This window comes from Coturnix japonica, chromosome 14, assembly GCF_054131305.1.
Source record: "Coturnix japonica strain WE chromosome 14, WE-NBRP24, whole genome shotgun sequence".
NCBI classification, from domain to species: Eukaryota; Metazoa; Chordata; class Aves; order Galliformes; family Phasianidae; genus Coturnix; species Coturnix japonica.
In genome coordinates, this window is record NC_140676.1 from 5,537,469 (window position 1) to 5,552,928 (window position 15,460).

General features: G+C 46.1%; 1 protein-coding gene across 1 annotated transcript in view; it reads right to left on the reverse strand.

Annotated features, from left to right (window-relative positions):
* SLCO3A1 (solute carrier organic anion transporter family member 3A1) overlaps window positions 1–15,460 on the reverse strand; it is a 99,320-nt gene that overhangs the window by 18,215 nt on the left and 65,645 nt on the right. The window contains exons 3-4 of the mRNA XM_015873136.3: window positions 8,086–8,184; window positions 5,195–5,458 (exon numbers count right to left, since the gene is read on the reverse strand). Coding sequence (XP_015728622.1) covers window positions 5,195–5,458; window positions 8,086–8,184 — 363 coding nt within the window. The remainder of the gene's footprint in view (window positions 1–5,194; window positions 5,459–8,085; window positions 8,185–15,460) is intronic.

Sequence of the window (15,460 nt, forward strand, 5' to 3'; positions counted from 1 at the left end):
GTGAAATACCTCTGGGAACAAGATTAAAAGTCAGCAGTGAAGTTTAAAATTCTCTCAATAGACTGAAGTGATGTGCTTTCAGCTGCCTGGCATATGGAGCCTGGTGTGAAGAGGGAATGGAAAATGTCTGAAGGTGGTCATGAAAGCCCCAGCTTCTCCCCTGGAGCCAATCCCAGCTAAAGTCATGATGAATGTTACCCTGAGCCTTGCTGACTCAATCAGAACTTGGACGTGTGCTCTAGCCCAAAAGGTTAGCTGCCTGCTTTGCAGCTCCAAGATGTTGTTATAAATCTGATGTTTAAGTCCACACACCGCATGGGAAAAGAGAAAGGACTTTAAGATTTAAAATAGTCTCAAGATGCCTCTTGGAAAATACGCAAGCTGTATCAAGACAAGGCACAGAACGACTTGCTCTCTGCAGTTGGATATTAGGAGAAATTTCTTCTCATAAAGAGTGGTAGGGCTGTGGCACAGCTGCCCAGAGAGGTGGTGGAGTCATCCCTGGAGGTGCTCAAGAACTATGTGGATGTAGCACTGAGGGACGTGGTCATTGGGCACAGTGGGGAGAGATGACAGTTAGACTAGATGGCCCTCGATTCTAGATTCTATAGTCAGAAGGACCAGCTCATAACGTCCTCATCCCAATGTACCCAACATGCTATACAAAAGTGATTCCCATTGCAAGATACACCAAGAAGTAGAATCTCACCCTCTTTTCTCCACTGAAGCATTTATGCTCATCACTTCAAACTTCCCTCTTACAGCATTTGGTCATAGGATCGTTCAGGTTGGAAGGGATCGAGGAAGATGTCCCACAGCTCTCTACCACCCCTGCTGATCTCTCCAATTCCCACCTTGTAACACCCTAAGCAACACCAAGGCCCAAATGTTGGCTGTAGAGGCCTGAAGCATCCTCTCCTGCTGAGGGTGAAAGACTACGGGCTCAACAAGCAAATGCATTTCTGTACACCAAGTAGCTTTGATTTGTCACTAAACATCGGGGAGTACAGGGAATAATTGGCAACCTCATTACATGAGGTTTAACTACTCTCCAGAAACGACAAACTATAATCATCACGTTGGTGCTTGAAATGAATTGTTTGGAGCATTACAATCACCAAGGCCCCTTTTTCCGGTTGGAGCACCCTACAGAGACATGTTTTCAATTTGCAGTAAAGATGAGGAACACAGAAAGCGAAGTAATAAATTAGTAGGAGGTTTAGAGCCCAGTCCACCTAGGACACTGCGATGAGGGGAAGGCGAAATTTAGCAGTGATCCAAAATACTCCTTTCTAACAGCAATGAAGGCAGCATGTGTCAGATTTGATGAGGAAACAAAAGGCAAGATCTGCACCTTGCTTGAGGAATATGGGATAAAGAAAACAGTGCAGGCAGCAAGAAGGAAATACCTGCTGGAAAAAGGCAGCCCCTATAAAAGAGAAGATGGAATAAGGCAAGGGGCACTAGAGGTAACCCAGGTGAGTTTAATATATCAAAGTCCATGATGTTTGGACAAAATTAATATCACAGATGGTATGAAGGAAGAGGATGACACTTGTGTCAAACAGGCTCCTTGAGAGACAGGACTTGAAGCACCTGTGATGTTCTCAGATTCGTTAAAGCCGTGCATTTAGAACTAATTGTGTTAGCTGCTAATCTCATGCAATCCTATGAGCTCTCCCTGAGGAATACATGCTTTCCATGGCTTGGGACTCCCACACAGCTGGGAGCTTCTGGCCCAGCACTACCAGAGGGCACTTTTGGGGAGAGAAACTCAGGATGCAGAACAGCTCTCCCTCCCTCTGGGTAGTCAGCAGATTGGTGCACAGAGCAAGAAGGATCTGAACAGAAGACAAGACAGCTGTCAGCTGTACATCTCAGCCCTCCTACACTCTTGGAAATGAAGCTGGGTGGAAATCAAAATGTTTCCAAATCAAGGGAATTTGTAGTTTCGAGATTCATTTAATTCCACTGTAGGTTTTCCTTTAATTCCTTGTGAATGAATTTCTCTCTCCAAAGCTGAAGGATTCCATATCAATTTCAATCCTTTTACATTTTTTCATCTCTCAAGACAGATGCAATGATTTTCTAGCTTAAACAATTCGAAAACAAAATGCATTTAGAGCAGAATATCTCAGAAGGGTTAAAGGAAAAGCCAAGGAAGCCGTTTGAGAGCGAACATCAGCAGAATTGACCATTCAAATTCAAAGAGATGGATATTCTCCTATAAAAAAAAACTCATTCTGACAGTGTATTTCCAAGCACGTCCTGGAGCAGGTGGTGTGTTAGAGGCGGCGTGTTAGCGTCAGGCAAAGGGCAGATGCTGGGCAGACACATGAACAGAGGGCACAGGTGCCCTGCCAGAGCCAAGCGTCATCTCCGGCCCCAACAGCACAGAGGTCCCCGGGGCAGCACAGAGGTATGAAAGGAAATCTGTGCCCTCAGGGCAGCAGGGACTGATTTCACAGACTTTGAGTGCTGGGCTGGAACAACCCTGCCAGGCTGCCATATGAGTAAAGATCAGTGGCAGCATTTATCTATCCTCTCCCTGCTATTAATCCTTCACTCCCCTGTGCTCCCAAATGGACTTGTGTTGCTTAACTGGAATAGTAATCACCTAAAATGGTGCAGCGCTCATTCACTCATTTGGAGATAAGCACCTCCCAGCACCTTCCCCAGGCTTTATGGAAGACAACCTGCTCCTTCCTCATGAAGAAGGAGAAGATGGTTGCTTTCATATTAGTCACAGTTTTCTCCATGCTAAATCCAAGGGATCTCACCCAGCCCTCCATCTCACTGTCTCTAAGCAAACCTTGGGGTGTCTCAAGCATCTTCCCATACATCACACATGCCCTGACACCAGCTGACAGTCATGTCCCAGCTGGGAGCGCATCCCCAGGTGACACTGCCCTACTTCCCTCCTGCCACAGCCACTCACTTGCAGCAGTTTCTGCAAGGCTTGAAAAAAAACCACATCAGAACCACATAATAGCCAAAAATGAGTTTCGGTTCAGCCTCCAAGGATGCACTGTTGCTACAGCCCATTCACACAAAGCCCAGAGAATAAACTCTCCTTTCCATACAATGCACAAGAGATGGACAACCACACACCTCCATGCAGGCATGGACTGATGCCCAGCACGCACCTGCCCAGGATGGAGCTGAAGACAACACTTACAGAACAGATGTTGGAGTTACTGACCGCACAAACCCTGATGAATGCTTCCACCCACAACCCCATGTACATCTTCTGTTCTTCAGCTTCTCAAACACACACAAATTACAAGCCCACAACAGGCCAGGAGATATGACTATGTGTGTACATACATATTTTTAGCCTCTGTATGTAATTATCACTCCTTTTCATCCTAGGAAAAACAATAAACAGGTCTGACTTTCCGCAGAGGAAACTTTACTCAATCAGCAAATGGATCAAGGATATGAGCCCCTGTCACAGTGGGATGCATATATATTTTTCAGCTGGTGGCAAAATAATATACATTTATACACAGCAAGACTGAAACCTCCACCTTCAGCACTTCGCATCAGAGATGGGTGAGGTTAGTCCTGCCTTGTCATCCACGTCTGCTCATCTCCTAGAGGGCTCTTGCGACTCCTGGCCATGTTCTGACTCAGACAACAGTGCCAATGGACTTGAAAGAAGATGCCAGCTACCAACACCATGTCGGTTGTGACAGCCTCAAAGGCATAACTAAAAAGGTCATTCCCTGTCTTATTTGATATGATGTAAATTTACTTCAAAGTCCAACTACAAAGAGACTTCTGGAACTCACTGATCCAAATGGGCTTTACCATCAGTGACAAGAGTAACGTGGAAGACTGTGGTGCCTCCTGATGTAACCAACACTTTGAAGCATATGGATGTGGATTTTAATTTCCGTACTTTAATGAGCAGTAGCTGCTGTGGCACCCACCTCTGTGGCCTCTCTCTGCGCAAGTCAGCTTGCTCTGCATCATCCCCAGGCAGAACCACCACCCTTCCATGCACCAAGGACATCTCACATTCTTTCATTCCTCTGCTTAAAAACCTGCAAAAATTTCTAACCCATGCCAAAATGTAACAGCCAGAAACAGATGCTCCAATGAGTCCACAACAAAAAGCCACGGAATCACCCAGATGGATGTACCATGGAAAATGCCCATTCCCCAAAGCTGAGAAAATCCTTACAGCGAGGACAGGAAGATAAAACCAATCGTTCCACTGACACAGTTTCAAACCATCTATCTTTTTACCTTCCGTTTGAATTTTCTCATCAAGTCAATATTTCACATCTTTGACCTTCCCTTAATGAACAACTGCATCAACTATTCAAGGCATTTTTTTTTTATATATCTGAGCAAATACTTTTTTTTTTTTCCCCAAAGCCTCTTTTTCTTTTCCACATCCACCTCATTCAACTCCCAATTACGGCAGCTGCACAGGGAATAAGTGATTTTGTCCCCAGTTATCACAATGTGATAGACAATAATAAAACCTGCTCTGCCACAGTGACAGAGAGTGGGAAGAAGCCACCAGTGCTACAGAAACTGGTACTTCTTCATCCTCTAAAATGAAGGATTTTCTCTTGCAGCATATTGAACAAGGATATGTGCCCACACTCCTGCACAATGCAGGATCTTTACCTGACCTTAATTAGAACCAGCTTCATTGACATCACTAAAGGACATGATATGGGGCTTTTTATTCTTGTCTCCTACAAGCCATTTTCTGCCTTGCTGCTTTTTATCTATTCTGGGCTGGTATCTCCCTCTTCCCCATCCTCAAAGGCTGTGTTGTTTCTGGGGCTGCACTGGCCCTGCTGCTGCCCCAGTGCTGGGAGTTCCCCATCTCTTCTGTCTGCCTTTGCTGGCTCTCTGTTATAAGAGGCAGAGGGAAGCAGGACTGCAGCCTGCTGCGGCGACTGTGTTCCCCTTTGTTTTTATCAACTCTACAGGACTATCACGGATTTCTGTAGCTTTGTATTTTAAGAAAAATCTTTCAAGTGGAACAAAGTCTGTCTTTAAAATGAGGACAATACCAGAGATAATTAGAAGCTAGGGACTGACATCTCAGTATACGAGGCTCGTGTTTTTTTTCCTCGGTAAAGGTAGATAGCCCAAATCAGAGCCCAATTATAAATCCAACCAGCTGTTCTGCCTCTCATAGAAAATGTGAGCAGAGCCAGTGCATCACCTCGTAGCTGCTGGAAGCAGGTTGTGCTGCTCTCTGCATCCAGTGCGTGCCGCAGGACCCCGTTGCTCGGCTTGGGCCTCTCGTAGTCCCTGTCGGGAAGCATGGCCTGCTCGCTCTCCCCAGCGTGCTCTGGCCTTGGGGGCAAGGACTGTGGGAAGCCAAACATGGGCAGGGACGAGAAGAAGAGTAAGGCACCACAGAGGAGGAAGCCTCCCCACCATGCACCGATCCAGCGAGGGTCGTCTGGGGTGATGTCCAGCTTACCTGCAAGGGCAAACATAAGTTAGTAGTTTAGTTGGGTGGATGGAATTCAATGGATCCTACAGGCAGGGGGTCTGTTGGCCCCACAGAGCATCCTACACCCATCCCATGTGAGCTACCACCACACACAGATCTCCCTAGGCAAGAGGTCTTTAGGACAAGCAGCCCATCACCTTGTCTATCTTGGTGGCACCTCCAGTTTCTGCAAAACCCCATAGTCAGAGCCTCTCTGCAGTGTATTTGGCTCTGCCAACTCTAGGATGCTGCCGTGTATCAAGTGTCCCCTTTGCTGGCACTAAGGTTTTGGGTCTCATTGGCCCAGAGGGTTAAATAGGTGAAAAAACCTCAGTGCCCTCCCTGAAAGCTGCTGACTGATTATGGAGACAGCTGATGTATACAAGAGATGCACACAGCAACACAGTGCATACTGACATGGGCTCCGTGATGTGAAACCTGTGCTCACCTACGACCTGAGGCTGCATGAAGACTGGGAAGTGCCCAAAAGAAAAGTAAACATGTATAGCTGACATGCAAAGACCTGCATGGAATAGAAGCGGCACAGGCAAGGATGCTGCATCTCTATCCTGCCTCATCTAGCTCAGCACTTTGCTTTGAATTCACTGACCTGAGTCCTTTTGGACTTTTGGGCATTATGAGCAGCTGTGATTTACATGGAAGCTCCTCAATATTGGGAAATATTTACAAGATGTAAAAAATATCAGAAGAGAGACTCATTCACTGTAGCAAATGGGCCTGGAAATGTAGAGATAGCATCAGAAAAGGAAGAAAAGCAGAGTAAAAGGCAAAGGTATATGTTGGCTGCCATTCAGCAGAGATAAGGAAAAGAGAGAGCACCAATGTCAATTTATGAGAAAAAAAGCAAGCAATAGGAGAGCAGATGCTGAATTCCCAACAGCAACCCCACTGCCATGGCCACTAAGCACTGGAGGAAGGTGCCCAGTGCTGGGACTTGGCTTACTGGGAGAATGGGCTCCATGTGGCTGCAATAACAAGCTGCTCTGTTCACTGTGTCTGTCTGGGCATGGCTACTGACATATCTGTCTCAAGTGAGGCAATCAAGTTGTCTCTCGAGCAGAGACAGAAGGAAACTCTTTTTTTCCTTAGGGGAAATAACGTGCAGCACTCAAATATATATAAAGTTTGAAAAATAGTCTTTTGGAGGGATTGAATTTTTCTGCTGTTATTTCCTCCTGCCTGAAAGAACATCTTTTCAGGCCCCTGGGAACACAGCTACAAGAAAAGCCATGTAAACAAAGGACTTCCACACACCCCCTTCCTGTACTGGCATCCCAACACCTTTGGTCCAAAACAGGGAGCAGGACAGACTCACATTCTGGGGTTTGGTCTCCAGCTGTAATGTAGAATCCCTTTTCCATTCAAAAATAAGCTGAGGCCACACATGCCCCAACCTCTGCATGATGATGATGGACCATGGCCAAAGCCAGTTGGACACACAGCTGTACTGTCCCCTATCTACAACCTACTGAGCCACAGCTCCTCCACGCCACATCACTCTCCTCCATGGCTCCTTATTTATCCGGGTGTCTTTGAGCTCTAAACACAAGGCAATGATCTTACGTAAGAACAGTCAGATTTCACTGACTTTCCACCTATGCCAGCATCCTGCCTGGGAGGAGCCCAGAAAGTGCACAAGAATAAATCAGGTTCCTGATATTATACCTTTACAAGGAATGAAAACAGGCCACGTGGTGCTTGACAAAACCACATCTAAAAGTCTTGGCTATCAAAAAAAAGAGGCTTCTTTCCTGCACGTGTGATATTAGATTTCTCTAGCTGCCATACACTAACAAGACTAAGAAGAGGGTTCTGATCCCTGCAAGGATGAACTGCATCCAACTGCATCCTGTGAAGATGTATTAGCGACATCACAAAACTGGAGCACACCCTCAAAGGTGACAACGGGAAGCATCAGGTTTGCAGCCCACAGGGCTCAGGGAGCAGTGGAGAAAAGCCTGTTATACATTGCCCTCTAATGGCAAAGAGATACAGTGCAGGTAGCTATTAGAGAATTTGCTGGTTCTTTTTCTTAAAGAACAGTAAGAAAACTTGCAAACAACTTGATTTAACCCAACGTGAAGTCAAGGTGAGCAATAATTCGAATTAATTTTGGCATAAAACTAAAATTCTGTGGGACTGACCTGTCCACAGGGTCATCTGCAGGTGGCACTGGGCATGGTATAGGTGTGCTTCCATCAGAAAGCCTGGCTGCTACCCCCAGGTCCTGGAGATGGCAGCTCTATAGATTTCCTCCCATGCTCTGGACACAGCTGCCCTAGCACTACTACATCCATGCTACCCAGTGCTTGGACACAATGATGTTTTCAGGTGTCCTCTAAGAGCTGATAACTCATCTCACAGTAGAAAGGAAGAAATTTCAGCCACTACGAACCTGTTGTTTATGGGGACAGAGTTGAAAAGTTGGAAATCTCGGTCAAAAAAGAACCCAAGAAGCCTCTAAAAGCGATACCTATGCATGCAAGGGGCTTTCAAGAAGAAATGAGAAGCAGCTCATATTTGCAAGCATCAATGTTTTTGACATGCTGATACATTAAAACATTCCATTTGAAAGAAAATCCAGTTTTCCTTACTTGTGTCAATGAAGACAGCATCCACATAGATTTTGGTACAGAAGGAGCCCAAGATAAATCCACAGGCTGGTCCAAATACCAGCATCGTAAACAGGATCCCTGCAAGAGAAATAAGAAAATCAGTACTGGGCTCACATTGTTCTGGTCTTCTGCAAGATGGCGTGGTCTTACTGGTACCAACAGACATAGCTATGTCTTTGTGTCAAATGCTTCAGACAAAAGGCTCCCAAAATGCTTTTCGCTTTCCTATAGACTTTCAGGAAAAAGAATAGATGAGGCTGTGATAATGCTGAAGGATTTCTACTGAGCTGGAAAGACTGCAGGGATTTACACTGTGTGTCGGTTGGATGTCTTATTAGAAAGCATGAGGTACGCACAGGGGAACCTTTACCTTTGCCACCTCCAGTTAAATTCCTCATAGATACAGATATTCACAGGATTTAGGATCAGCAAACCCACAACATGCTGCATTATCACAGACAGGAGGAAAACGTCCCTTTGGACAGCTAGGAGCATTCATTCAAACCTGAGAAACCCTTCTCCCCATCATATATCTGCCACGTAACAAATACTCCCCAAGACATACAGCCATTCAGACCTCTCATGAAGGCTTTCTCCTCCTGCAGAGCTATTGAGAGCCAATTACTTGTTTCCATACAATATTTAGAAGCACTTATTCTCATTCCTACTTTGGTCCTGGAACAGGAAGGCTACAGGCACACTGCCAACTCCCAATTATCCAGGGCAGAAAGGCAAGGGATACAAGGATAATCCAGAGAAAGAAGCAGTAGAGATAACACACAGCATTTGTAAATTAGACAACAGAAACATATTTAGCACCTTCGCGTGGGATGGGAAAACAACACAAAGTCCCTAAGGGGCCTTGTAAATGGATTTCTGAAGAAATCATGGGGAATTCTGAACACAGTGTGCAGTGTGGAGGGAAGCCTGCTTTGTTTGCTTTGGGTTGAGCAGTGAGGAGAGCAGCTCCAGGGGTGTTCCATGAAGAAGCCTGTTCACATCAGATCAGTTTAACTCTCCAGCAAGGATACAATCCACGCCTCCCTCCAACCTCCCTGTGGGTGCTGCCCAGCATCTTGGTGCATGCATGAGGCACAAAAATACTGCTAACTCAGCCCTCAAGTTCCTTAATGGGAAGCCTTTAATTTAGCTCTATGTAGTTCTCGGAAGCTGGAGAAACGATCAGAGCTACAAAACATTCCCAGGGGATCACCAATCCACCACAGTGCAAACCAAACCTGCTGCTCACAGCTCAGCCAAGCAGAATAAGATGGTGTGGTTAAAAAATAGCTTCATTTTTACAAGGCAGTGATGCTCCAGCCCTGGAGATCTTCAAGGCCAAGTCGGATGGGGTTCTGGGCATTCAGATTTACTGGCTGGCAACCTTGCCCACACTTTTTTGGTCACTAGGTGGCATTAGAGCCTATCATTGAACCAAGGGCTGGGTGATGGATCAGCTCAGCCCGGCTCCTCAGGCCACCCACCGTTACCGGGGTCAAAGAATTTTGTTTTAACAGACATTATCTGGCAGAGAAATGCAACACGCCTATTAGTGTCTGGCAAGCAAAGATCAGGTGTTTCTTCAATAACAGCACATTAATTATGAATTTATGTGTAATTACTGTCAAGCATGCATGGGCACGTTGGATGGAGTGTGCACTGTAGAGATGGGATCAGGCAGGCATGACAGGCTCTCCAAAGGCAGCAGATAAACATTTTCTCTTTTTATAACTTACTAATTGTTGCTGGATGGCTTTCTGTAAGTGTTTATCAGCTCTGGAGACCTGGGAGCACAGTGACATTGCTGTTTGGTGCTGATGCGGGCTGCAGGACTAAGCAGACAGAATGAGTGGGACCAGCTGTAATACTTGTGAGAACATCTCTGCAGATGGTGGTGGTGAAGCAGTGTCACATAGAAGCAAAAACACAGAACCAAAGTGTGTCTTATGGAAGGGTAAGATCAAGAACAGAGAAAAAGACCATCCTTCACATCAGTGCTTAATACACTCTGAAATATCCTCACTAGAGGGCGATGTGGGATAGAGCATACACCAAACACAGAAATTGCTATCTAAGATCTTACAGCAGGATTATCATTCTACATTTTCGTCTTAGAACCAAGAAGAAAAGATTTTCCTCGTGCTCCTTTTGCTACCCTCTTTTAAGACTACAACAAAATCCTCTGGTTGCAGTAAGAGTGTATTACAATTTATGCCACAAACTCAACAGGTCTTAAAAGAAACCAAGGTTTGGACTGGTGGATGGCTTAACACACCTTGCTAGGTTGTTTTCCATCTTTCCTTGTAACTTTTACATCAGCCTGACTTGATACAGGTGTATGCCATAAAGCAAAAGGGCACCAATGCCACGAGCAAACAGACCCAAGGTCTAATCCTGGCTCCATCACAGGCTCTCACAAAACTCCTCATTGAAAGCAACAGATGTGGCAACCCATATAGGGTACTCCAGCCTCTTCCCTTTCACTCTTAGCTTAAAATTAGTTTCTACCATTCACAGCCTTGTGTTTGGTAACTCCCATCCTCCCCAAGAGAAGGAAAGGAAAATGAAGCTGGAACTGTCAGCTCTAATTCCACTCTTCAAACAAACACGTCCTGCTCTGCAGGGCAGGCTGACCCTCTTCAGAAGGGCCTTTGCTTCATCCTACACCCAGTGTTTCAAGCAGAAGTGGGGCATGTTCCCAAAGCAGCAAGCCCTACACAGACCAGCAGGAAGTCAGCAGTAATCATTATGGCAGTAATCATTTTCAGCTTTCCTGCTCTATCCCTCTTTCCCCGCTCTGTTCAGGCTGGACTGAGAAATCCTTATTATTTTTCTCCCATCTTTTCAAATGGAACAATTTGCCAAATCCTACTTTGTCCTGTCAACTAAAAGACATTTTCCAGGGGCTGGGGAAAGGACAGGAACAGAGGGGAGTATCTGATCTGACATTTTGTGATGGCATTTTATCACTAATAAGGCCCAGGACTACTAATGCAGTTTTCCATTAGAGCAATGAGAGAGAACAGCAGCAGGTACCACTTTATCAGTGGAGTGATTGTGGCACAGAGCTGCTCAGTCAGTCATGCAAAGTGCAAAGGAAAAGTTACCAAGAGAGGGAAAAATGATGTCAATATTACAGCATTAAAGAGCTGTCCCTTGGTGATCACAGAATGGCTTAGGTTGGAGGAGAACCTTACAGGTCACCTAGTTCCAACCCCCTGTCACGGACAGGGTTGCCAACCACTAGGTCAGGCTGCCCAGGACCCCAACCAACCCAGTCTTGAATGCAGTTTCTTATTGAGTCCACTTCTACTCAGCTTATTTTATTTTCTTATATGATATCCCAAAGCCAAATAGTCAGGATTCTGGGTGTCGTTTTGCTTTATAAAGGAGCTCAGATGCTTTATAACAGGATTTAGTGCACAGTGGTAGAGATGTGGGAAGTGGAGTAATAATGAAGTGAGAACACCTTGTTGGTTGTCATCTTGTCCTTTCTCTCATTCCTTTTTAGTATGGATATGAAATATTACCATTATCTGCCACTCACTTTAATTAGTAAAAGACAACGTAATAATGTCCAACAGCAGGATACATATTTCCAAGTGCAATATTTGACTCAAAAATCACGTTGGTGCGAGGGTGGGCAAAACAAGATCCATGTGGAAGACATGGGAACCTCCCTCCAAAGATGGTATCACCATTGCATCAAGTAACTACATCCCTGTGGGGGAACAGGCAGCGAAATGTGATCTCTGTTATGGGTGACAGTGACCAGATGGTTCAGTGACAGCCACAAAGTGCACATACGTGGTGCACAGAGGAGGGCAGAACACACACGTGAGCTGTCATGACCCCACAGGGTGTCACCGAGGACAAGGGAGATGTCATGCTGCGGGTGGTGGCCTCAGCCAGATGCTGCTGCCTCCTGCCTGCTGTAGGAGCCAGCTCTTTCTAAAGCACCAAGGGAATAGTTTTTGCAGAGCAAGAGATAATCTCAAAACCCTGCTTGTCCCACATTTCCCCCTGCGGGGCAGGCCCCTGAGAAGGGATTACTGAAACACAGCTCGTGTGCTGGGCTTAAAGGGATGCTGCAGCCCCGAGGATGGCGGGCAGCTGGACAAGCTGCAAACACTGAATCCTCCTGAACCCTCAAGAGCTCCACAGGAAGGCAACCCACCCCTCCCAGGAGCCACTTTTCCTCATTTACCCTGAAAATACATCATTCTCTCACCCACTGCCATCTCTCTCTTCCTTATCTTGCCTGCATGGCCAGGTGGTGCTGCACCAACGGTGTGTTCTGATTTGTTCTGCTGCTTCTGTGCAGCCACTGAAGCGAAGGGAATGTCGAAACAATCCTGGCAGATGTTTCGGAGTGCCTGCAGCTGTTGATTAATGAGGAACAACTTTGGATAATTCACTTTAATGTTTAGTCTCTGCTCTGATGGGGTTCAAAGTGGTTCCAGCCATGTATTGGTATTAGATAAGAACAAGAGGGGGAGGTTGGGTAACTGCAATCTGTACAGGAGCACATGAACTGTTTGTTAGTTTTGCCCCCATGTCAACACTGGTAGCCCCCCCCCCCCCCCCCCGGTTGTGGGCACTACTTCAGGGCTGCTCAGTGATGCCTGTAATGGGGATGGATGTAAGCAGCAAGTTGTGTATGCCCCATCCCTGGAGGTGCCCAAAGGCAGGTTGGGTGGGTGCTGGGCAGCCTAAGCTGGTTGGGGCAACCAGCCCATGGCAGGGGGCTGGAGTTGGGTGGGCTTTAAAGTCCCTTCCAACCTAAGCCCCTCTATGATTCTATGAAGTTCTCAGCATAGCAATTTATTCTGGCCTGTGTATAGCACCCAGGTGTCAATCACTGAAGAGGTTCCTAGGATGGAAAGGACACTGGATGGAAGGTACATTACATGGCGGTTTATCCCCAGCCTACCAGTGGTGTCCCCTTCAATACTGATTCCCATCAGAAGTCAGGATGTCTCCAAGGAGATGCCTCCTGACTTTGAAATGAAATCTCATTCCTACAAACAGGCCTTTTGCTCCGTGAACTCCCTTGCATTTTCAATTATTACCAAGCGTTACATTTGTTTTATCAGCAAATCCCCGTCCCCAGCACTATCAAGGCTATGTTTGAAAGGATCAATGCTTTACCAACCGCTGAGAGCCCTGTGGGATCCTGAGGCACACACACAACATTTGCAGAACATTACAAAGGGCACCTCGACTTTTGCAATAGGAGCACAAGCTCAGCGCCAGCCCTGAATGCTCCATAATGACTTGGAGCATTTCTGGCAGCTCCAAATACACCCATTTGCTGGCTTCTGCCCTTCATTCTGATAAGCACAGAAATAATGAGAAGCCGAGCAAACCATCAAAAATCCAGCCTAGATCCCTATTTGTCCTGGCCTTTGGGTCACTGGTTTACCCAGCTGCAAAGGAGCAAATTGCACTCTGACGAAAGCTCCCCAAACCTCAGATTTGCATTTGATAGCACAGTAGAAAGCAAAATAGTCACTCTGGGAGCTCTGAAAAGAAAACTACAGGGACACTCCCACTACAAAGCCTTAGCATTGCTATGGTCCCTACCAGCTGGCACTGGGAGCTCACTATTCCCCACTTCTGAGCATCCCGGCACCCTCCCAGGCAGCAGAGGGATTGTTTGCTACATTTCCTTCCTCACTGATGGGAAGCCAAAGAAGAAATTTGCTTATGCTAATCAATCCCTGGCACGGTACATGGCAGACACTAATCCACTAGCCATCTCCATCAGACTCTGCATATTTAACTAAAGCAGTGAACACTCATGGAGGATTATGTACGCAGTGTTTTGTCGTAGCAGTGTTTTCCTACCTAAGCTGCAATCATTAAGATACCCTGTCTCCTAATATTGACATACAGGGTACACACAAGCAACCTGCAGAATTGCCTGGGTCCATGCAAGCTTATTCTGGACAGAACTTACAAAACTGCATGTGCTGCATGGGATTTAATAGACATGCCTGCCCCATACTGTGCTCTCTCAATTACCCTCTGTCAAAAGGCACATGTTCATAGTGGTTATTTAGAAATCACCAATTCTGAAGGCACAAACACTGCCTGGTGCTCATAGGTATGTGCAACCAGTTCACAGTTAGCTTGGACATACAATTACAGGAGGGTTGGGTTCATTTTCCACCCCCTTCTGCCAGAGACAAACACATTCCCTATCCACTCAGGTGTATTACTGGATTTTAGCAGTCCTGTTCTCGCAGAGCCATAAAAACCCACAGTGCTAAACTCTCTTTAGCATCTCAGAAACGCAAGGATAAGCCATTTGTTCCACCTACCCTACTGGCTCACCTTCTTGTAGCTGAAACATTCCTGTCACCATGTCTTCAGCAGAAGCCAGCTCAGTTAGAAAAGCAGGTGTATGAGTGTGTCTAACTACAGCACGCAAACCCACAGCCTGCTCTACACCCCAATGCACCATCCATCCCACCAGCTCCGGATCCCACAGATCAGACGTACTGTGCAAACGCACCAGCCGTAGCTGTGGGCTTGAACAAGAGATTTCCGCACTTCAAGCAAATTTCCCTGTGCTAATTACCTTGGGAAGCAGCCACCAAATAAGATTCCGAAAGAGAAGTCTGCTTAGATGCCAAGTACACTTCGCAGGGTTTCAGTCACATGCCTTGGAGCTGTGTTCATCTCCTTCCAGCCGTTAAACACCAACACCTGTTTCACCAAATCTGCAGTACTGCTCCAGCTACAGAAGGGCAGACTTCCTTGTGTTAGTTCACAGGAACTGTGCCAACAGTAGATCAGAATGGAAATGTGCTTCCAGGGCACATCTCCCCCTCTACAAGGCTGTAATCCTCTGAATTTGAGGACTGATTTCTCACTTAATGGGTTTGATCCAATGGTGAGGCATAGAAATACATCACACAACAGAACAGGAGGCGGTGCAGTCACCATCCATAGAGGTGTTTAAGAACAGCAGGGATATGGCACTGAAGGATGTGGTCAGTGGGCATGGTGAGGTAGGTTGGGCTACATGATCTTAGTGGCCTTTTCCAACCTTAATGGTTCTGTGATTCCCATTTCAATTTGTCTAACCCACCTATGAGAACGACACATTAAATGGGGACAAGGGCTCCTGTGGCTCTCGGATGTTTTATCTCCATCACTTGAATAACATGAAAGCCTCCTTACTTCCTTATGCACTAGGATATATTAGGAACAAAACAACAACATACGACTGAGAATACAATGAGCCATTCACACACAGAGGGCAAATCCCTAAGCCTGGAAAGTCAGAATTGTGGCATCTGTCATTCTGGAGGTTGGCACAACACCTCCTTACTTTTTAATTTAT